Source organism: Spea bombifrons, chromosome 4, assembly GCF_027358695.1.
Source record: "Spea bombifrons isolate aSpeBom1 chromosome 4, aSpeBom1.2.pri, whole genome shotgun sequence".
NCBI classification, from domain to species: domain Eukaryota; kingdom Metazoa; phylum Chordata; class Amphibia; order Anura; family Pelobatidae; genus Spea; species Spea bombifrons.
The window spans coordinates 88,018,218-88,043,893 of NC_071090.1; the positions used below are offsets into that span (position 1 = coordinate 88,018,218).

Here is a 25,676-nt window from a genome sequence, read left to right on the forward strand (position 1 = left end):
TTAATTTTACAACTATAAACAAACAATACTCTTCCCCAAAATGTAATTGTAGTACGAAAACTTTGCTACCACGAAATTGTGTTGCAGCACATGGCAGCTGGGTGGATTTACTAAACAGAGAGATTTCTTGAACATTCCCTAACTCTACTCTGCATTATGCAGGGGCCACCGCAGGTGAGCTGCTCCTGCTAGAAGGGGCTGAGCTGACCCTGTATAACCCATTATTGAGCTGACTGAGATTTCTGGTAGGCCATCTCCCCCGATTAAAGGACATGTTATACAGGATAATCTTAGCTCATCTTGCGGAAGAAGTTTACTGAGGCTAGTCCTTCGTGATTTAGAAAGGAGCCATGGAGGTGGAGGAGTGTTCAACAATCCTTACGTCAGAGATTAGCTAGCTGGGAAATAGGTCTATTTTTAATATACCTTCACCTCTTGAGAAGGGATAACACTGTGTGTAATAGTAAGCCATGCATTTGTGGTTTCAGAATTTTGTTTTGCACGTGTAGGTAACACTGAAAACGAGAACACAAGTTAGAAATATCCAATTCCATTTGAATTCACAGAGCTATTTTGAGAAACTCAAACACTTTTTTAGGAACTTTTCCCCAAAAAAATGAACAGTAGTAAATTATGAATTTCTACTTTCCATGTGCTAATTACATTAGCGTAAATGTCTGATTTGTGCTTTTCGGCATATAATTTAGAAATAGACTAACATGGAAATTGTGTGTAATATTCATACAATCGATATGAATACTAACCATTTCTATTTCATCTATATAAAAAGAGCATATGATTTGACAGATTACAAATACAAATAAATGAGTGTACTTAACCTTTCCTTCATCCCTGTATATATTATTACAAAAGCAAACTACCAGCTAATTACTGGTAATTTTTTGACCCTTTATTTGCACAGCAGTATTTATCAGTACAAAAGACCCAATCAAAAAAAAAAAATAGTTAACATTTTTATTCTTTTACTAGAAGGCACCTCAGTTCCATGTAAACAGCAAAACAAACAATGAGTTGCATCTTCCACACGTCAGTCATGACCTTGTCCAGAAGGATAAGTTCAATAAGCCAACAACCCCCAGCAGAATATGAATAATGTTTAATGAGGTATGGAAATATATTCACCAAGCGAGCCTGCGGTGGACATGCTGTGTTATATTTACATTAGTGATTGTCTGGTAGCACTGAGAAATATATATTTACTATCAAGCAAGGCCAGGCCAAGAGGTGAATGTCTCAAGGATACGGAAAGATGTTAAATGTCTTAATAGCGTATTGACATATTACGCAATCCTTATCACTCCATCACGTCAATATGATACTTCAGAGGAGTGTTATGCTTTAGATGGGGCCAGTTATCACGCGGAGAATTTCAATGGCTTCTGATTACCATTTGAGATGATATAAATACATCTTTCTGAAATCCCCATCTCCGTAGAGAATATAACTGTGTCAGCAATAAATGATCTAGCTCTGAGATAGCCTTGTCAGTATAATTGATCTTGAGTCTGTGCCTTCTCTAGTCAAAACTGTCTGTCTACTTACCCACAATCCCTACAACTAAGATAGTCTGGGATACGGGATCTCATCCATTTTTTCTTTTTTTTGCTTACATCCAATAACATTATGAAATTGAAACTGACACTTCCATTGGCACTAATTTCCATAAGCGATTGGTGCCAGAGGCCAAGTGTTTTGGTTTGGTAACGGCTGTAGTTTTGAAACAGATCAAAAAGAAAACCCTGCCAAGTATCTTGTAGATGAGAAAATATTACTTTCCAAGTCCGAGTACTGCTATTTAATTGAACCATTAAAAGAGTATTGGCTTAACAAGTGTTACATTATTCTTTAGCGTCCTATGAAACTAGCTCTTTAAGATAAGGCATGTCAATGTTGTGTCTATTATGAGATCGCAACTCACATCACCGGCATATAATGCAAGTTATAGTTTAACATACTATCCGAATTATAGTTTAACTCAGGGAAGAATTTGAATTTATGAATTACTAAGATGTTCGCAACAATTTTGGTAACTTTATTGCAGAAATGTTATTTGATAAACATTAACCATAATACTATACAATGTTTCTCTGGATATTACTTTTTATATTTTTATTATTATTCTTAGTAGTAGTAGCAGTAGTAGTAGTAGTATTGTTTTATGTTTAAAACATATTAGCTTTTTGATGAAATGTAAAAAGAAGATAGACCTGTCCCAATACGTTTCACGACTTTGGGGGGGTTCACAACCTTTGTTTTGGGGTGCAGGTTTGCCAGTTCAGTAGATACCTGTAATTAAAGCCTAATCACACTGATGTAGCTATCATACAAGACTTTCACTATCTTTTATTTCATGTATTGTTTTACTGTGTCATTAAATTGCATAGCCATGCAGAACATCGTCACTTATTGCTTTATTAGTTATGAAGTCACAACCACCACCAAATTAAGTGCAGATGCCACTAAAATTATTGCTTTACATTTTACTGCTTACGCTTGTAAGTGACGTCTGCCAAACAAGCATGAATACTTCAATTCCCGTGCTGTGTTCACCTCTGCCGGAAGGCTTTTCCACTTATCTACCACCCTCTCAATGAAGAAAAACATCCTTATATTACCACGTAATCCTCTGACCATACATATCTATTTTTTATCTTATATATTTTATGTATGCATATAAAAAACCTCAAACTGAGGATAAGTTACTAGAGAGTGCGAATCAACTATGCAAATTACAAACTCCCACTTTCTATCATTTCTGAGCACTGGAAAAAAGTCAAGTAAAGGCTTTAAGTGACAAAGTAATATCTTCGAGTTTAGTATCATTTGATTGCTTTTATTGAATGTGAAAATCAAAGTAATTGCAGTAGACGAGCAGTGGCCAAATTCCCAGCTCAGGCTTGACCTTGTATGTGCCCTGGAATGCAGTTTTTATATGAAATGACATTTGATGTCATGAAGTTTGTTAGAGGCTCCACCAGCCAAGCTTTTGAAGTGCTATTGGCCTTCAGAGGGGAGTTAACAGAATTTAACATTTTGTGTCAGTTGTCAGTAAAACAGAACATTATGAGAAACTGTTCTTCCTTGTTCCCTCCATATATCTGTGTATTGTACATAAATCTCCATCATACCATTGTATACAGTCAATGTACTTACTGTCTCATTTTATCCCTTCTCACTTTACTACTAAAAACTAGCAAACATATTGATGCTGCCATATATGTCTTTGTGAACACATATTGGTGGATGGAGAAAAGTACACATCAGTCAACGTCATTAGGAGATAGGGCCACCAACAAAGTTTGGGTGCTAATAAAGAATCTTGTCGCACCAGGACAGCCCAGTGACATACGCTGGAATCAGCATCCATTAATAAGTAGATAAAACAGAATTACGTTAAAATAGTCTTAACTTGCTTCTAGTGGGGAAAAAAACTATAAGTCAATCAAACAATTAGTCACAGGCTTCTACTACAGAAAAAGTGAATTAAGATGTTCAGTAGTTAATTAACCTTCCTGTGATACTGATGCTTTATCTTCTTAAATGGAACATTCTCCAACGCTGCTTTATTCCAATGGAACTGTAGCAATGAGAGCAGTGTATAAAAATTCCTCTGACGAACACTAGAGATTAGATGTCTCAGGTAGTGTTATTCCTATTGATTTGCTGTTGTATTTCTACCGGACGGTAAAGAGCAGACGTGCTGAAATCAATTGTACGCTGTCCTTCTTCCTGCTTCTTCTACAGTGTGCCTTAGAATGAAAAGCTTATATCATTTTTATGACATGTCGGTGGCCATGCCGAGTGAGTCAGGAAATTAAGCAACTGCTCTGTACTTAACTGGGCCACTGTCCATCACCCGTATCTTTAACCCATGCAGACATTTGAACGTTAAATGACATCATGAAAACAATGATCCTGGATGGACTACCCAACACTAAACATTGCCGCATACACCTGTGCATACTAACACTAGCTGGTTTACAAAAGTCACATAACAAATTAAGTTTACGTAAACACTGGCCTTTCTCCCTCTCTCGCTTACTCTGATCATGAAACAGAGAGAAACACACAGCTTTGTTAAATGGCATCGTGAAAGCAATGATCCTGGATGGACTACCCAACACTAAACATTGCTGCATACACCTGTGCATACTAACACTAGCTGGTTTACAAAAGTCACAAAACAAATTAAGTTTACGTAAACACTGGCCTTTCTCCCTCTCTCGCTTACTCTGATCATGAAACAGAGAGAAACACACAGCTTTGTTAAATGGCATCGTGAAAGCAATGATCCTGGATGGACTACCCAACACTAAACATTGCTGCATACACCTGTGCATACTAACACTAGCTGGTTTACAAAAGTCACAAAACAAATTAAGTTTACGTAAACACTGGCCTTTCTCCCTCTCTCGCTTACTCTGATCATGAAGCAGAGAGAAACACACAGCTTTGTTACCGGTATCCAGAGAATGTCCTCAATAGAAAAAAAAGTGTGGTCAGTAATTGACATTTTTTTTTAATTATTTTGTTGGACTTGTAGCATTACTTGAAAGTAGAATTTTAATATCATTTTATCTATTCACTTCTTGTTCCCAAATATTGAAGTTCCCTGTGCCCTGTAGGGTGTTTTTATGTCAGAGACTCTGTAGCATACCTGAGCCCTGTCCATTTTTTGGTATGGTGCCCAGGCTGTTAAGCTGGCTAGAGTGACGCTGGCACATATGGGTCAATCCTAAATCACATTCCTAGGGTAGAAAATATTGAGTGTGTGTACTACGCACACATCATAGACAAGCTTGTATTTGGCTTATGTCACAACATCATCATTCTTAAACTATACATTTTTATATTTATAGGTTTCAGATGATCTTTGTTAAAAATACAAGCATGAAACATTTCAATAAGAATGTCATAAAGGATATCCCATGCCTTTCCAGTGCACTAGCTATATATTTTTTAGTCGTTATCATTCAAACTCATTGTAGCCATGTGCGGCAATACACAGAAGGGCTGGTAATCCAGACATCAGCAGGAGAGGTATTAACCCTTGCCAGCCCACCTTGCAGAAAAGTTCTAAGTTTCCTTACTTGCTACCTCATCATATCACGCGATCTGAAACATGTTACCCTCTACATTTTAGAAATTGAACCAAGTGGAACCAATCTTCTGGACATTTGTCTAGCCACTTAAAAAAAAATGATCTACAGTGAAAACTGAGCAGCAACAGTTATTGTTGTCACTAATAGGAAGCAGCCGTCAGATCTGTAGCTCATCGTGTGTACCAATAGATTGTTGTGGAAAGTGCTGTATCATGTAGTCTCCGTGGAATTACACAAACTAGATTTAAAAAAAAAACCAGAATCAAAACTTTTACATTTTATTGTTAAATGAGTTTTTCTTATTTTGCCGATGCTAGCGTCTCTTGGGTGCTTTGTGAAAACTTAGCTATGCAATGCATTTGATGTTTTTTTTTAGCTTTTTTTCTGAATAATCCAACAAGATGTGATAACTGCAAACATCTCAGTTTTCAATCTTGTTCTCTCCCAAAGGTGACACAAGATAAACTGAAAGTTGATATATACTGTGTCCAAAATCCTTTTTTTTCCCTCTGTATGATCTACCAAGGGGTTCAGCTGCAGTTAAATTATCATGTTCAGTTTCTCTACCCATTTATTGTATGCCTGATGAGATAATTGGCAAATTCCCATGTCAATTAACTAATTCAAGCTCTACTGAATATACCCTATAGAGTTATATAGTCACTGTGGTTGTAAAAATAAAGGCCACAAAAGTCTTATCAATTTGCTCTTAGACAAAAAACAAGGCGATCAGATTTTTCCCCAAGTCAGCATTAGATAAGCTCAATTTGTATATCATTAATTATAATATGTAATTATGTGTCACTGGGAAACATATAAAAGTCTTAAAGAGAAATGATAAAAATAGGATGTCATGAAGTTATTATTTCTTTAAAATGCTTGCATTGTTTGGCATTTACTAAACTAAGTTATTGTCTAGACTTAGGCAGCAAAGACTTTTTTCAAATTCAAGTTGCCACCGCTTGGTAAAGCTACCTTTTTTAAGTTCCAGAAGTCATGTGATCATCTTGTTGGGATAAAAAGAGTTAAGAATAATTTGCTTTCTTTCTCCCCATAAATGCATATGTTATCAACTTTCATGAACGTTTCAGAAACTTGTACTCTTTCTTTAGCACTGATTACACGTTGGATAAGGCCAGGTATAGGGAAACAGGTATATTCTATGTGTATTTGAGTTTGGGATTCTCTTCACCGGTCATCTAAGACTATCTGCTTCTGGCTAGCCTGCCAACTTCCCTTGAATTTTGAAGAACGATTGGTTCAATCTTTGATGATTTCATTCTTCAGTTGACTCGAGTATTTTCCCAAGCATGAAGGAAATATAACTAGATTTATAAGGCACTTAATGGATTGTAGGGAGTGGACCTGTATGTATCATTGGACTCAAGGGTCTTCTGAATATCCATAACGAAAAACAATTTCCTGTGGATAGGATAGAATATCTCAAGGATTGCATCTCAAGATTCATTGAGAAAGAGCGGTATCCAAATAAATGACTATACGCTATAGTCACAGCTACTTGCAATTTAAGGAGCTTCAGTGTAGCAATCTGACCGTAGCTGTTGAGTAAAAATGGCCTCTCTTGATGAGTGATATAAGATGATTGAAGCCATGAGAAAGGCTGTTATTTATAATCTGCTTGAACCAAGTTTGTAGTAACACTCATTGCCAAGTTAACAACCAGGCTCCTTTTGTGTAGTTTATAATATATTCTTTGTTTTAATGACTGCACTATGATTTGTAAGGAGAAAAGTGGAATTGCTCTGAGTGTTCAACTGTTGAATAACATGTAAAAAATAAAAAAACCCTTCTTCTGATGCTTGACACATACGCCCACTGAGATTTCATTTTTATAACAGTGTAATAAGGTATTTCCCCTCAGATGTCCTCATTTTATATGTGTAGGATGTCAGTAGAACCGTTAAGAAAGAAGTGTATGATGCAATACTTTGTGTCAATAAGAAGAAGAACAAAACAACTGTCATTGTTAGAATTGTTATATCTGTAGAGCTTAACACGCGTTTCTACTGGTATATTTAAGCATTGCTGCATGCTGACGGTTTCTGCTACATGAGCAACTAAAAAGAGAATAATTATAGCAATATACTGTAAGTAATACTTTAGCCAGAAAATATGCCTATCACATTTTTTGTGGGATGTTCATAATCAAGGTCCATTTTCTCCAGTGCTGTCTTTAACATTGGAATAGGAAAAGCTTTAACCTTTAATATTGGGAAAGAGACCTAAGGTGATGGTGCAGAACTAGAATATATTAAAAGTAAAATGACTCGTGTAAGAGTATCCAAAAAAGGGTGAAAGTGTTTACTAAATAACTGGTAGATCCTGACGTTCTAGGAATGAAGCACTGAACATTACAAAATGAAATATTTGCAGACCCTCAACCTCTTGAAACCAAATAGCCACGTTTTAATTGGAACCATGCGTGCTGTGGTGGCTGTCCCAGGGTCCTTAGATGTGGGGGTCAATGATCTGGTACCCAGATGACAACAATAAAGAAAAGGCAATAGCTTATTCAAAGACCACCAGAGGGTCCACTGTAGATGGATGAGAATAAAATATGTATGCAAAAAAGATTGCTTTTATTTTCGCACTGAAATACTAGTAAGTAGTAAAAAGTAGTATGATACATAAGTCCATTATTGTACTCATATATGGCAACAGTCGATGGATAGGGCCCTAGAGAAGGATGTTCTACCAACTCAACACTATTGTAGTTCACAATTCTAAAATGGTCTTCTCCAAACTTTTCTTTCACCCATGACCAAATGCAAAAATCATTGATCCTTGTTTTAGTTTCAGTAACTCTAATAAGCTATAATATGTAACAGAGATAACTGTGTTACATGCTATTTTACAGTGCAGTGCTCAATACAGTGAGGGCAGCGTGAGACCCCCTGGTGCTACCCAATTATGAGCATCATGCAAACCCAGATGTAAAGCAAAATCAAACTTGACTCTGACACAAGCATTTCAGTTACCTACGTGAGCCGTGCACGTGTACATAAAACGAATGAATTCATAGCTCCAAAGACTTTTTCCTCGCAAAAGTGAGGTTGTATGTGTGCATGAGAGGCCAGATCTTCTAATCCATCATGGCAAATTATCTGCATTCTTCCCACCACTTGGAGAGAACAGTGTAAGCTCATACCTCCAAACATTTCATATCACCAAAGAGGGACTATGTGATACACTCGTATCAAGCAAACTTTCTGAGTTCCTAGGGAAGAGTGGAGGACAAAAGCTCCCAAAAATGGCCATTAAAAGAAGGAAGCTTCAATATATATTCTTCAGTGCTATGGAGATAGTAGCAAAACATTTTCAGCAGTGGTTATAAAGTTGGACTATATAACACCTTCTGTTCCCTCTTCTCATTCACCTTTCTCAGTTATTGATGATAACAGGGCATGACAGTGTCTCATTCTATGACAGAAGCTGTGCAAACAGTTTCACACCACCCTCATATACACACGTAGTTCTGAAGTTACACGAGCAAAACATACCCCACAACTGCCCCGATTTACACTGAAGAGTTATGATTTTGCTCTGTCCCGCAAATAGGTGATCTGTCATACAATGTTGGGACTTTGAATACTAATCTCTTTCAAAAGTCATATGTTTCTCATATAACGGTCACCAGGTGAGGTCCAGTCCAGCTGTATATTTAATATAATATTTTTTTCTTCAAAAATACATATTTTCTGGTTTGTATCCACTACACACAAACAACAGATTACTACCGTGGGGTAAAAATACATACAATTAATAAATAAATAAATAAATAACATTTTAGAACAATGAAGATGAAAATTGCATTTTATTTATTATTTATTATTTTATTCCTTTGTAATAAAAATGCACAAAATAAGCAATCATTTTCAAGCAGCAGGAAAATACATTAAAAATAAGAAAAAAAAAAACCATGCATAGCACGTGAACTAAAACATTTTACAAGTACATATTTGGCTTCTCACATGCATATCCATCATTATTTTGGCTTGCAAAGAACTCTCAGGATTCATATATATGTGCATAAATAATCCTGAATCATTGATCAGCATAACAAGTCTCAAGTTTGACCTGACAAATTTTATTTTTCCTAAACTAGACTCTAATGTTCCAAAACTGTTGTTCTTACATTTTTGTTGTTGCCATGACGATTGTAAGGCAAAATGTTATTTAAATTTCAATCAGATCCAAGTAATTAACATTTCAATTTTTTTTATAATAAAAACAAATGACTCATAGCTGCAGCTTAAACAAAACCATTGAAAAATATCATACATGACACTTTAAAAAAAAAGTTTCAGATTTTGTGAGGATGATGTCATAGTTAATGCGATTACTCAACAACCTGGGAGGAATTAACATATTTCTTAAAAGCATTCAACATCCATTTAATCTACTTTTAAAACATTGATGATGTGAAAAACAAAGTGAGGAATTTAGTGAAAAGAATACAGTTGACTAATGGTGTCACCGGGAAAATAAAATGAGTGTTTAGCACATTTCTGGACTGATGATGCTTCAATAATTGAAACAAAGCAAAAAAATGTTATAAAACAAGTTTTATTTCTAGTGACTGCTGACATGCATGGTTTACATGCAATGTTTCCAGCTATTAACACTTTGTCTGGTTTTCTGTGATGCATAAATGTGGCTCCAACCAATCCCACTTGATCCCAGGACCATCCAGGGGTAATGGGGGCCTTATTGTTGGGCCTCACACATATTTATCTTATGCATTCTGGGGCACAATACATGCAATAAAAAAACTCACCCTAATTCATCTGAAGCAGACACTATCCCCTTATTTAATCACTCATGCTCTTTTACACTCCCTCATGCTTTCTCACTCTCTCATGCTCTCTCACACTCTCATTCACTCTCTCTCTCTCACACTCTTCTTTGTTGACTGCTTCCATGTCCCTGCCCTCTTTTCAGCAGCTCTGTTTCTTCTCTTGCCTCTTCTTGTTCTTATGTCTTCATTCTCCAGGATCAACTCTGTTATATAGGCCTCCTGGAGTGCTTCCTCAAAAGGGTATAGCCTCCCTGTACTCCCCCTCCCTCCTAATGGAGGAACAGGGGAGAGGCTTTGTGGTACGCGCTTGGGCTCCTTTTTGTAGTAGTACTTCAAGGTGCCGGTATTGTACAGATAGATTCACAGAAAAAAAAGAAGCATTTCTGCACTTTTTTCTGCAAATTCGTCTGCATAATTCTGGCTTCTGGGAATCCGAATCAGGATGCACAAGTCCATTGTATTGCTCAGATCATCTTGTGTGATCATTCTCAGGTTGTTACTGGAGAAATGCTACATCTCAGGAAACAGACTCCTGACTTGTCGTTTGAAACAGCCCAATTCCTAGTGAATCGAGACTCAAGTAATGGTTATCTGGAGTAAAGTGGAATTGATACTGGGCTTAGCAAAAGTCTTTGAAGATCTTCAAAGAAGTGTTCACGTACTAACATTTTCAGAGTCGATGGGTTATCTCAAAGATTTGTTTACCGGGAAAATTGTTGTTCCATGACTACAACTGTAAATAAAGAAATGAATTATGTTAAGCCAGTCATGATACAAAGCTATAAACTCTCATTTTATTACAATCTTTGCCAGCTGTGTGTAAATGTTGAGGAATGTATCTTAACTAACCTGATGGTTTATGAAAAAATTATTTAAGATTTGTTTTTATTACATCATCGGTCATGTTTTTTTTAAAGGAGATGATCTGTTTCCATGGATTTAACGACATCTGTCCTTGTTACGGAATAGTTCTGCATGCATTCTATGAATTCAGGCTTTACAAATAATGCTTTATTTGTGTCATTTAGCTGTCTGAACAACAATATGCCTTGTATGCTATTCTTACCCCTCCAAAGTCTAGGAAAGCAGCGCACAAATCATAGTTCATCAGAATCTTGGACAGTCCAGTTTTACGCAGAGACTAAGTCTCTAAGTAGACTCTAAGTCTTGAAATGATAATATCAATAAATAAATATCCCCAAATATTTTCCAAAGCTAATATTTTACCCTCCGCTTCTCCTTCTTTGTAACAGCAGGTTCATTTTATATTATAATATATTGTTACCTAGTTGTAGTCCTGTAAGCTAAAGAACCGGCTCCCCATGTTGCTTGTTTGTGTCTTGAAACTGTGAATCCTTTTTCAGAGCTGCAAAGAAATAAAGAAATATGTAATATTTATTGTGTAGGAACATCAATGATCACATCCTCACCCCTGCCAAACACATTATTATGTTCCTAATTCATATACAGCTCTTACCTATATGCTCTGCAGCGTTAATCAATGTGGTAAATCAGCTCTGTACCTACTGACAAAGTAATCTGACGCTGTTGACATGGCATGCTTATAATTTAGAAGGCAACACACCGCTGCAGATAGAGACTCTTGTTTCCTAGAATAGGAACCCTTAATATTTAATTCAGGGACTCCAGTATATTGTAAACAACTATTATCTGATGGAATAGACCTGCTGCAGTGGACATTAGTTAGTCCTGCCCTAAAACTAAAACACTGAAAAACTTCTCTGATATGAACAATGCCCAACCTTTAACCCAAAAAATGTAATTCTACCATCCATCATCACGATAATTTTTGATGGAGAGTAAATTATATCACCACAATACCCGAGAATGTCCCTAGTGAGACTACCTAAAACTCTCCCACTGCTGGAAGAATAGCTTTTTGAAGCTACCTGTGTGTAGGCCATGCACTGAAAACCACGGTAGATATGTGTTATTCATCCACACACTATATCTAAAGTTTCCATGTCACTTAATGACAACAATGGTTTCCCTTTGCTATTTTCGTACAAAATAACGTGTTTTTGTTTCCTGCTTACCTTTCATAAAGGCTTAAAGGAGTTGGCACAGTGAATTGCTTGCCCCCTTTCTCGCTGTCTGCCCTTGGCAGAGGCTGCAGCAATGATCTTTGCGGATTTCTTGGCGTATGCCAGAGTACAACACTCAATGGGCCATGAAACTGACTAAGCTTAGGGTTGTGCCAAAGAGCCCATGGACTTGTTGGCAAAGCTGTCACCTGATAATTCCTATTGGACCCAAGGGAAAATGCCATTCCTGATTGGCATACAATGTTCCTGACCAAAAAAAATAAAATAAATGAATGCTCTTCATATGTTGTCCCATTGAATGCTGCCTGAAACAACCAATTTACAGTATTAAGAAAATTGATTTAGTCAATTCCATCTTTACTTTCATTATGTGCCCCTGCTGTCAATGTTCACCTTCAACCACAGTCTAACTATATTTAACTATAATTCACGGGAGGATTTTAAGGCCCAAGCAACATAGCTTTTAGTGATTAAGTTTTGAGATATGGCGAATTAATATTTGAGATTTGTATATCAAGGAGCCCAGCATATAGGACCCTGGAATCAATGTCTAACAATTAGTATTAATCAGTATACAGCACACATTGTTAAGTCTTGAACGTGAACAACCTCAGTGACATCCAAAGATTCCTAGGGGTCCTTTAGTGTTTAAAAATTAAAGCCAAATCCATTAGGACTGCTAACCACTGATTATTAGCCATCTGTTTATACAGATTCAAATGCCAACTCATTAGACATTTCAAGGAAGTAGAGGCTGTTGGGTTGTCATATATTGACCAGCTGTGTAATAGCATGAGCAATAGGGAATAAAACTGACAGTTTTTTTCTAATTTACGAGCAAAACATGTAACCTTAAGAGGCCTGGGTTAAAATGTGTCCAGGTAATGTAAAATTAGTGACAACCTTAGCCAAGAAGCTCAATGACGGTCGCTGAACTTTCTAATAGAACCCTGTCACCTTTGGTCATTAATATTATTCCTTTTAAGCAATTATACTTTACATCTTTAATTATAAAAAAAATTAGCAATAGCTTAATACCGAAAGAAGATGTGGGCATGTATAATACGCTTTTTTTTTGGCTTCTCATTAAATTGCAGCAATAAAGGCTAGAAAAAAAATATGACATTGTGAAAGCCACCAATATGTCATTAGCTTATTCTCAAGTCCCCCAACCTTTATTATGCATATGTCCAATGGTCAACAACGTCAGGCTGGCATGACAGATTAATGTGCTACGTTTCCTACTGAGCCCTTTCACGGACAATGTGTCGCTAAACATTGATTGAACAGCAGTGGACAAGTCAACAAATATTTCCTTAGATTGTTCCTGTCTGACCTAAAGGTCAACTACAACCACCCACAGGGAAACCGCCAACAGTGCAAATAGCCTATTTTGTTGTGATGATGGACAGACAAAACTGAGGCATACTGCTTTCTAAATATTTATAGCTGTGTTCTACAGAAAAATTGCTAAAAATGTAACTTATTACTATGGTGCCTACTAACAAGTACAGGATTCTCAATTCACTAAGGCTGGTGGAACCATGCTTAATTCATCCAGTGTGTTAAATGCGTACAGGTTTTACAAAAGTCAAACAATGTATGATAACTGCTGTCATTGGGTAGAACTACGCATACATTGGTCATTTTATTATTATGGGAATTGTATTCCACAGCTGATGCTGACTACATGATACGGTGCCACATAAAAGGCTGGTACATAAAATGAGAATGCTTGGGCTGGGGGAGAATGTGTGTATGTGGGTAAGTAACTGGCTCAGTGATAGGAAACAGAGGGTGGTTATTAATGGTACATACTCTGAGTGGGTGACTGTTACTAGTGGGGTACCACAGGGGTCAGTTTTGGGTCCTATTCTTTTTAATATATTTATTAATGACCTTGTAGAGGGATTGTATAGTAAAGCATCAATCTTTGCAGACGATACTAAGCTCTGTAGCGTGGTTAACACAATAGAGGACAGTGCACGATTACAAATGGATCTGCATAGGTTGGAGGCTTGGGCTGGGATGTGGCAGATGAGGTTCAACACGGATAAATGTAAGGTTATGCACATGGGGAAGAAAAATCCAGGCTGGGAATATGTATTAAATGGGAAAACACTGGGGACGACTGACATGGAAAAGGACTTAGGAGTCTTGGTTAACAGTAAATTTACCTGTAGCGACCAGTGTCGGGCAGCTGCTGCTAAGGCAAATAAAATCATGGGGTGCATCAAAAGGGGCATGGATGCCCATGACAAGGAAATAATTCTACCATTGTACAAGTCACTAGTCAGACCACACATGGAATACTGTGTACAGTACTGGGCACCAGTGTACAAGAAAGATATAGTGGAGCTGGAGAGGGTTCAAAGACGGGCAACCAGAGTAATAAGGGGAATGGAAGGACTGCAGTACCCAGAAAGATTATCAGAATTAGGGTTATTTAGTTTGGAGAAAAGACGGCTTAGGGGGGACTTAATAACTATGTATAAATATATAAGGGGGCAGTACAGAGATCACTCCCAGGACCTATTTATACCCAGGACTGTATCTATAACAAGGGGACATCCTCTACGGCTGGAGGAAAGAAGGTTTCTACACCAGCACAGACGGGGGTTCTTTACAGTAAGAGCGGTGAGACTATGGAACTCTCTGCCAGAGGAAGTGGTAATGGTAAACTCAATAAAAGAGTTTAAAAGGAGCCTGGACGTGTTTCTTGAAAGCAATAATATCACAAGTTATGGATAGTAAATTAATAGGGACAGAACGTTGATCCAGGGATTTATTCTGATTGCCATATTTGGAGTCGGGAAGGAATTTTCCCCCTGGTATGGGGCAATTGGCATCTGCTTCATAAGGGTTTTTTGCCTTCCTCTGGATCAACACGGTAGGGACACAATATGTATATAGGTTGAACTTGATGGACTTTGGTCTTTTTTCAACCTTATGAACTATGTTACTATGTTACTATGTTACATTTGCTATCACATTCAGCTGTTGGTGAGATTGATGAGAGTGTTGGCCTCCTCTAGCTTGAGTGGGAGAAACACTGAGAAATCTCTGAAATTCAACTTGTGAACGTTATCCAACATTATGGTCAACCATAGTTTGGATGAGCATAATGGTTCCCATTGAGGCACAGATGGTCATGTGTAAAGCACAGTTCTAAAGTGGTTAATCACCAGATCTGCTAAAAGCTGGGTAAGTGCCAATACATTTATTAACATGTGTAATAAGCCGGGAGTTGGCATGAGCATTAGTTGCCAAGGTGACCGCACTTACAGGAGTATGTATAAAGTGTCTTCCTGGTGCAAAATGGTACGTGACCCCAGTTAGTTCAGTTTAAAAATCATAATTCCATTACCTCTGCTGTTTACTTTTCCATCTTTGATACTTTAACCTTTAATATTTTTATATCATACTCACAAACACTCTTGTGTATAAAGGCATTCCATAATTTAAACAGAGGATAGAATAGCTGGCAGGAGATAACTTGAACACGGTGGTATAACAGATAAAATATCTTTGGCATGGACAAGGTGTTTCATGACCACTTAAGTCTCTTTTTATCTTAACGCATGTTATCAGCCTAAGTGTTCTTGAAAGCTAGCAGTGCAATGCACTGTTAGCCAATAAAGATATAATCTACTCTTGTTCTACCTTGTAGGAAACCACATTACACACTAGAAATGCTAACTTTTCCCACTGCTCTGTGACTATTGCTTTCTTTTCACGTCCCTGCTATTGACGCTCATCTACTGCGACCACCCCTAACCATTTTCATTCTTTCCTTCACTATTGATTCAAAAGACGGAAAAAAGAAAGAAAAACACAAATAAAAATCAAGAAATGGCTCTGGTTGATTGACAACCTTATCAGTGAATGAAACTGGCTTTAAGAGACCGTCCTGATTGTGGTATGAGCTGAACCTTAACGTGTTAAATAATCTTCTCCCACACGTGTCCCCCGGAGCAGATACTGAATGTACACAAATAATAAGATGCCGTTCTTCATAGTTACCTTTTTCTCTTTTCAAAATGTACTTTTATGTTTTATTTTTAATGTGCTGTGCTTCATCTCCGAACTCAGATGGTTTATTGATTCTGTCACTACATTAAACATGATGTCTTATTTCCTTGGGCACCCCATATTTCTATTCGCACGGCTAAAAATCCTACTCTGTTTTAACCCCTTGAGCTTTCAATATTAATAGACGTTTCCCCCCCTTATTGATGGTCTTCTAGTAGTGAACAGCACGCTATGCGTTCTGTTATTAAAAACAATAACATCATGGTGTACTCTCAAAGGATATAGTTTTATTTCACATCGATAAAAAGAAGTGCAGCATTTCAATTTACTTTTTCATTCTTTTTAACAATAAAAAATAGGTAGAAAATAAAGCCCACTTTTATGGAAAAATGCTTTCTTTCCAGATCAAGAAGCATCTGTTATCAATAGTATTGTGCCAGTTTCTAGTCCCCAAAAGACCCCCACAGGCCCATTGTTAAGGAATATACAGTGTAAATGTTTTAACACTATGCTGTCCCCTGGATGTGTACCGTACCTCCTAAGGGGTCCTAGTGTTCTCAGGGCTGTCCCGATTTTCTGACCTTGTCCTGTGTAGCTGCCCTACTGTTCCTGATTTTGCAGGCGGATGGATCATGGCTGGTTAAAAAAAAATCTCGGATCACCCCTAACCAAGCCAGGGAGCTCAACCAATGGAGGTTGTGTTGCAGCACAACCCTACTTTGCAGCTCCCATGTGGCCTCCTCACAACACTTCTGCAAGTGAGGGGTCCCAACCATAGACCTCCCTCCCGATTTGGACACCTGAAATGTTGGGATATGGCTGACTAGTATGGCAGGATTACTTTAAAACTATGATCTCCCTCCTCTCTATTGTTTTGATGTTTTCAGTTTCAAGTAAACCACGTAAACCAGTAGACCAATAGACAATAGTCAGATAATGCTACAAATAGCGGCCTCTTAAGTTGCAGCAGCCTTACCTTTCTCAAACAACTGTCTCCTATAAAATACCATTAAATGATTTTAGATACTTTCTGCCCCTGTAAGAAAAAAAGAACATTAAAGGGTAAACAAAGCACTGACTGATAAACTGTTGCTTATAGATGATGATGCACATATATAAAATCCGCTCTACTGTCACACCGTGATGCTATTTATGTTAAAATACACCCATAAGCACCATAAGGCACAGGGTTGCGTCAATAATACAATTGCTATTTGTGACTTCTTTCTCTGAGAATTGCCTGTTTGGCTTCAGGTCCATTTTTCTTGCATCAGTGAGCAACAGAACGTTTATTTGCTGTGATCTAAAGACTATTGCAGTGAGTCACTTGAAGCGCACGTGAGCCTGGGATTTATCAGCATATGACTCACTGCAACTTTTATCCTCTTTCCTCTGTCAACAGAAAATGCCACATTTTAAACTGCCAGAATCAGTCGGATATTGGATCTAACATCCAGCGCTGTGGCATAGATCTGTGAAAACGACACCATGCTTTAGTGATTGCGTCAGACACAGAGTTTAATATGTATGCAAAATATACAATAAGCTCCTGCATTGAAATTTCACTTTGGAGAACAATTTTCTGATGCATAGATTATATGCTGCTGCTGCTGGTGCTTTGATGTAACTTTTCGAGACATCATTGGGGTGATGAATGTGTTCAAACATTGGAAATCACAGAATCTTATTTATAATGTGACAATAAGTCAATGCAAGCTTTTGCACCAATGGGAACAATGGAATCACATTCTTATTGTTTGCTTAGTGTTTTTATACATTAACAGAGTTTAGTGTATATGTATCTGAATTTGACTTACTCTTCTGCGCTAAAGTTCTTTTTAACTTGTTTATATTGCTGTTTGTTTTTTTCTGCTGGCTAAATTTATATGTCATGGACTGGTCTAACACCAAGCTTTGCCTTATGTACCATATGGCTAGGTTGGCCCTAATAAAGAAACTGTCAGTGTCTTAGTGTAGATCCGCCTCAGGGTTTATTCCAGAGACTTTGGGGTTTATTCACTAAAGGTAGAGTTGGTAGGACAATTTTCAGGAGAGTGGTGGTTTGAACTCCTTAACGTTACTATACTAGACTGAATAAGCCTCTGCTGTAAACGAGCTTGGCTGGGCCTGTATAATGCATAGTTAAATCAGTGAGATTTCTCCAAAATCTTCTTACCCTTTAAAATATACGTTAAACAGGGCCAGCTCAGCCTGTTTTATCTGGAGGAATCTGACAATGTTGGGGTGAAACCTAAACTCTCCTGCCAACTGTTCCTATCAAATTATGGCTGGCTGCCCCAACCTTTGTCCCACAGGGTTTCTGCACGTGTGTGCACAGTGCCAGTCTAGGGGTAAAACAGACATCGCTTATGCACTCAGTGGGAGGAAACATTTGGGGATTTTGTGATGCATGGGCTTGGCGATTTAGAGGCAGTACATTTTGTCTGCTGATTATGAAAGCTGTTTATTATGCTGCAATCATCCGTAACATATTACGTATCATATATATATAAGGTACAAACACCCCTAAATTGGATCTCCCATAATTCTTATAATGAATTAAATACAGTATGTAACATATATTCAGGGGCGTACCTAGAGTATTTGGCACCCGGGGCGGATCCTGTATGTGGCCCCCCCCCCACACACACACTTTAAAACTACCTTGCCGAAACTGAATATGACCCCCCCACACACACCATAAAAAGATCTAACACTTTTATTTAAAGTAAGTAACACACCAAAATAGGACAAAACAATTAAATAACAATATATATATATATATATATATATATATATATATAATTGTTAACAGCAATCACATTCCTATCATGCCCAGGCATACCCAGATTCCAGAAGGCACTCGCAGACTTGGCATGATAGGAGTATGATTGCCCTATCTACCCTTCTCGCTCCCTTCTGCCCTATCTACTCCTTCTCACTCCCTTCTACCTATCTACCCCTCCTAACTATCTACCCTCTCCCTCTTTGAAGTTCACTTACCTTTCAGGAGTCCTGCGGTGGGGGTGCAAGGCCTCTGTCTCCCAGCTCTGCCACTGTATGGAACAGTATAGAGTGATGGGAGTTATGATGTACTTATATATATTTATATATTATATACTTATATATATGTACTTAATTATATAATGAAAAATACATTGGAAATGGTAGAGCATAACACCCATCACTCTCACACACTTACCAATCCACACGCATACCAATCCACACGCACATACCAATCCACACACATACCAATCCACACACACATACCAATCCACACACACATACCAATCCACACACATACTAATCCACACACATACCAATCCACACACATACACCAATCCACACACATACCAATCCACACACACATACCAATCCACACACATACCAATCCACACACATACCAATCCACACACATACACCAATCCACACACACATACCAATCCACACACACACCAATCCACACACATACACCAATCCACACACATACCAATCCACACACATACACCAATCCACACACATACACCAATCCACACACATATACCAATCCACACACATACCAATCCACACACATACCAATCCACACACATACCAATCCACACACATACCAATCCACACACATACACCAATCCACACATACACCAATCCACACACATACACCAATCCACACACATACCAATCCACACACATACCAATCCACACACATACACCAATCCACACACATACACCAATCCACTCTCACTGTATGCTTTCCTACCTTTCCTCTCCTTACAGCTCCTTTTCCTGCTCTTCGCTCCTCTTCTTCTTTAGTTCTTCTGTCTTCTTCCGGGTCAGAGGGCACGGACAGCGGTGGGCGCGGCTTCAGTGTTGTGCGCCGGGATCTGACAACAAACCCCGGCGCACAACAGCTGTTGCCGCGCGGATCGCAGGGGAGCGGTATCGGAGGTCTTTAACAGACCTCCGGCTCCCTTGAGTGATTTTAAGCCGGGTTCAAGGGAGATCCTTGAACCGGCTTAAAATCACTCAAGGGAGCCGGTGGTCTGTTAAAGACCTCCGATACCGCTCCCTTGCAAGCCTGCTCCTCCAGCGGCGGACATTACTGTCCGTCTCTGGAGGGGTGCCGGGTGCAAGTTGGCACCCCCCTGATGAGCGGCACCCGGTGCGGACCGCCCCCGCCTCCCGCTAGGTACGCTACTGCATATATTAGATTCATATGACTTGCCTACCTTGGGGTATTACGTAATTATGTATTGCAAAAACAAGAACATCCCAGATAACATTATACATTGTTTTACTAAACTTTAAATACCTGTTATGTTGTTGCATTTTAGACTATTCCTCTATGATTTCCCTAAGCATCCAGTTTAAATAAATTCTTAATGCCTATTTGCAATCGCCTGTAAAAATGCAAGCAACAAAAAAATTAAATACATTTAGTGTGAAATGATCTCTTAATACACACTGCTTCAATTGAATGACTTGTAAACTAGGCCAGGAATCCAATATTCTAATTAGCCTATCAGTTTTCTGATATATCTTCTCTCCAGTGCACAGGAGTATCAGCAGGAGGAAGCAGATTAAAGCGTAGCATAGTCAATAACCAGGGAATGCATTTGTGTCGTGTTCTGCAGAACTGGAAGCGGGTAAATGGCTTAGCCAAAAGACAAAGACCGCAGACAATAAAATTAGTTCTGTATTTCCCGGTAGTATTCGCTGACCCAGTTGACTGTGTATGTATTAAATTAAAATGCTACAATAAATAAGACACACCATTTCACATGGATTGTGTCAAAGGGGTGTTGGCCATGTTGGTTAATAAGAACGTATCAGCCGCTTCTAGAATAGTCACCGGATTAACCCTTTCAGAGCCGGAGGCGTGAGATACTTTGCTCACGGACACTCAAAGTCTTGGAGAGAAACCTAAGCTAAAGTTAAAAGTTATTTGTAACTGCTGCAGTTACAAAACCCCCCCAAAAAAACATATTCACTAAAAATATGTTACATAACTAATACTTTTATTCTATGTGAGGTCCCTAGGCAATGGGTATGCTAACAGTCAGTTATAAAGGATGCTTATTATTACAGAACAGTTTAAGTATATGTGCGTTATTTAATTTTTAGCAATGTGACCAATATATCTTCTAGATTTGTAAGCTCATTTAGGCAGGGCCTTGTTTACCTTGGTTCAGTAAATCCAAATCATTATGTGAAGCGCTACTTGTTATATCCTGTTATAACTTTTTAAACGCTGCAGCATATGATGGTGCTATATAAATTCATAGATATCTAACTAACTTTTCTTTTTTATGGTGTTGCGGTATTGCATGAATTTTAGAATGATGACTGTTGATGTTCCTAAAACACTCACAGCCACCAAAGCATTTTTCAGACTAAGTCTTCATTATGAATAGTTTTTTTTTAACGGAATTATGCTTATTTTAGGACCCGTGGCCGTTATTAGCGGGGAAGAAGATTCCGCCAGTCCTCTGCATCACATAAACCATGGAATAACCACCCCATCATCGCTAGATGCCGGACCAGATACCGTTGTGATTGGAATGACGCGGATCCCGGTTATTGAAAACCCTCAGTATTTCCGGCAAGGTCACAACTGTCACAAGCCAGACACATGTAAGTATTACAATCCACAAAACACCTATTTATATAAATGAAGAATCTGATTGGTTGGCACAAATATTTTTAACACACGAAATACCACTATGTAAACATTTTATTAACAAGTGAAAACAAATGTTAACACTGTCCATTAATAGTGTACATGAAGGCTACTTGTAGATGATGTGATAAAGCAGTTGAGTTGTCCAGTGGGATCAGGCTTTTCACACACCGTTTGATCATCCAAATGGTTAAATGACTTGCATTCTTGGATATTTTGGGGTTAACTAGAGAAAAAGGGCAGCCAGCACCTCTACCCCTATTGCTTATTTTACAGATCTATGTATCATTTACTTAGTGACCTAGAATGATTGACTCTTGCGCCTCATTGCCACCTGGATCATCCTGAATGCAATAGAGCACACAGTCTTTTCCATTGCAATTTCTACTTAATGTACTGTGTGTTATAACAATTGCAGAATTTTTATTAAAGCACAGACGTATCCGAGCTCCTGTCCTTTGTCTATCTTCCAGTCTGCTTACCTGCTAGTTTCTCATAAAAGGACACGATGTCAATACACGTTACTAAATTACAGCCTGTGAAAAGCAACACTTCTATAATGTTCTATTAATGGAACATCGGCACAATATAGATTTTTGCCTCCGCTATACTAACAAAAATTGCTTATGGCTTACGATGACGGATGTTTATTTCTTTTCACTTCGTTCGGCGTATTAATAGCAGATGACATATTGAAATCACAGATACTAATGGTTGTCCTAATACTGAGAAAGAAAACGCTCAGAGCCTCTTGGTTTTTCATATTGTAATACTTTTTGTGCCAACAGAAACATACTGTGTTGGTCATTTGTATGCTGTATTTTGTTATTTTTATTTATATTCAGGGGTCAGGGGGACAACGAAGAATTTTGACAGCCAAGTTATGGGCAAACAGAGAAATTAAATTTGTTTCTTATCAAAGTCCCCCAAATCAGTCTTGGTTCCAATTTCCTTAATGCCTAGTAAAAAAAACAGTTGGGCAACACCGGGGTTGTTTATGGATAACTTCTGAATGTAAAGCAAGCACGAGTGGAAGATTCACATTTAAAGCTACTTACACTTCTTTATTAAACCTTAGATGTAGAGTATTATATTTACCATCCATTTTCCCTGCGATTCTATGGTTAAAGTACAAAAAAGGTGGAATGATCCTGATGTTTTTCCCCCAAAAAAATAGCACTTTCACCAAGATCTTAATCTTAAATATCAATCTTAAAAAGCAAAGCTATATTTATCTATGCTGACAAAGAGATGCTTATTCAAGGGAGGTAAAATAATCATAATTTTTGTTTTCTGTTTAACTGCACCAAGTTCTATCTAAATAAATGCAAGCTGGGCCATCTCATTTTCTGCTTTTTTCAATTCAATTTTAGATCAAGAGGTTAAAAAATAGGCAATCTAGTGATAACTTCTCCAAATCATTAGTTATTTGATGGCATCGGTATAAAGTATCCAGCTGTGAGGTATATCAACCCCATGGGGTGGCAAAGTTATAACCTCTAGCTCCATGTGGCCTTTGGGTTACTGATATATATATTTTTTTACTGTAATGGGACGTGTAGTGAATGAAAGATAAAGATTTGTCATAATCTTAATTGTGGCAGAGGAAAATCGAGAACGGTAATCGGTCAACGACTAAAAGCACAGTGCCACATTTCAATATGTTTACCTCTAATTTTAGAGGGAGGAAAAAAATAGAAAAATGAAATGTGAAAGCCTTTCAATAATATATACTAAAGGTAAGCAGTTTGCAATTTGGGACATAATGCATTTATAAATACACTTAGTATTTCCAGAGCTATTTTCTACAAAATCTATGTGGAAAAAAAATATTTAGAGAGTTCTTAGGCAATCGCTGTTGATCGGTGTTTTGTATATTTTTCTTGTCAAATGTGAATAATTGCTTTCTTTTCTACATCAGAAACACAAAGGATTCTACAGCTGTGCACCTTACATTAATTGCATGCGCAAAGTGCTTGATTTTCCATAGTTAATTGTTTAGTTCTCTTTAAATGAGACAAATTGAGAGTAGCATGTAAGATTTTATAGGATATTTACATACAGAAAATTACAGACAAATGGGGGTTCAGAAGTTTAAACCTTTTTTTAGAAATCAAATTAAGGGTAACCAACATATTTTTTCCAGGGCTTCTTAAAGTGATATTGATACAAGTCTTTAGTTATCCAGACGATGATTGAGCGAGTTTCATATTCTATGGGGCTTTTGTATTAAGGTGGTCCTGGCGTGTGGTCTGAACAGTGGTCTAATTACCATAGCAACCAATGGACTTTTCCAAACCGCAGGAGCATTCCATGTATTCAAGGCTCTATAAATGATTGTGGTTGTTTGATCATCTTTGCTCCTATGTTTCCTTAACACCTGAAACTAAGAATCTCAAAATAGCTTTTAGTTTTAGTACTCTACAAGCTCCAAAATAAGGAATTAAACTACCTAATGTGAGACGAGCAGTCTGAGAAGTGCAAACCCTAGGGCGCTTTTCCCCTTGAGCAAACAGTGAACTTACTGTATGTCCTCTGCCCCGTTTGCCATGGTTTGAATTCACCTCTCCAGAGCAGGCAAAGTCCTGTTTTTGAGGGGCATTTTAGCAACAATTTGTCTTTTGAGAATAAAAAGTTATCATATAGCAGAGTCATACCTGGGAAGCTACCCGAAGCCCCCCTTGCGGGATGCAGGTAGGAAGTCTTGCTGACGTCAGTGGGCCGTCCAGCTGATGAAGGGTTGCGGGCGGTCCCGCTGACATCAGTAGGTGTTCCCGCCGTCAACCGGGGGAACTGACTACTTTTAATGAGGAAGTGGGCGGGGATTGGGGCATGCCGGACTCCAGTGGGGCATGCCGGACTCCAGTGGGGCATGCCGGAGTTTCCAGGTGTGAGTAGAGAGTGTAACACACACCAGCCAACCACTGGCAGGCACCTGGCTCTGCTTACTTTCCGGCTGTGCGAGATGCCCTACTAGAAGAGTGGAGTCATGTGACGCTTCATTACGTGACTTTGTTGACTGCTACCTTCCAGATTACCAGCTGAAGAAGGAGACAGGCATCAGTTCCAGTCACTTGGGGCTGAAGTATATTTCAGCTTCAGCTTCACCGATCAGTGATGATATTGACTTTGGTAGACACTCTGGTGCCTAAAAAAAGGTATTTAGGAATCACAAGGGAGGAAGGTAATGTTTCTGTGAACCTAGTGAAGACTATTCATGGAAGTGACCTTATCCATAAAGCAATTCACCCTCTGAATATTGTATAGCACACTGGTTTATTATGCGGCACATGCTAAGTAATAGCTAGACCAGCCGTTATATTGGTTCTGTAGTGTCCAGACAAAAAAGCAACAAAATTGAAACCCAGTTTGTATCAATAACCGGGTTTCATGCTGGCTGAGATATGCATTGGGATGTTGAAATGACAAGTTCGACATCATTTATGAATCAAACAGAAAGCAGGAAAAAGAACTAGAGAAATGTACAAAAGAAATATGCTGTGTGTGCATTCACATGCTATATCAACTTGCAAGTACAAGAGTTGAGCTCCCATAAAAGTGAACAGGATTTTAACTCGCAACCTTGCAAGTTGTTGTGGCCAAGCACAAGGCTGGGAGTCGAAGTCTCATTCGTTTCAATAGGCATTTTACTTGCATTCATCTTAAACTGATATATGTTATACTGCATGCACAGTGTACTTAAATATACTGTCTGCTTCAGAGGAACCAGGCAGGGGAGGACAAAAAGAACAAAGTCTTATTTCGCAAAAACAAAGCATGAATATCGGAAAATTTCTACCAGTTTATTTTGCTTGAAGCATCAAATCATTGGAATGAGTGAGAGTCCTTTCTGCCTGCGTGCACAGAGGGGGGTCTCGGGGGTCTTGTTAAAGGAGGAGGCAATCTCACGCAAGCCGGTGCTGGAGTTGTCTGAAGGCATCTTTTGAAAGCCAAGGAGC

At 38.3% G+C, this 25,676-nt stretch overlaps 1 protein-coding gene across 2 annotated transcripts in view; it reads left to right on the plus strand.

Moving 5' to 3' along the window:
* NTRK3 (neurotrophic receptor tyrosine kinase 3) overlaps positions 1 to 25,676 on the plus strand; it is a 246,687-nt gene that overhangs the window by 157,613 nt on the left and 63,398 nt on the right. For both annotated transcript variants that reach the window (XM_053464460.1, XM_053464459.1), the window contains exon 12: positions 21,483 to 21,671. In XM_053464460.1, the coding sequence (XP_053320435.1) occupies positions 21,483 to 21,671 (189 nt within the window). The remainder of the gene's footprint in view (positions 1 to 21,482; positions 21,672 to 25,676) is intronic.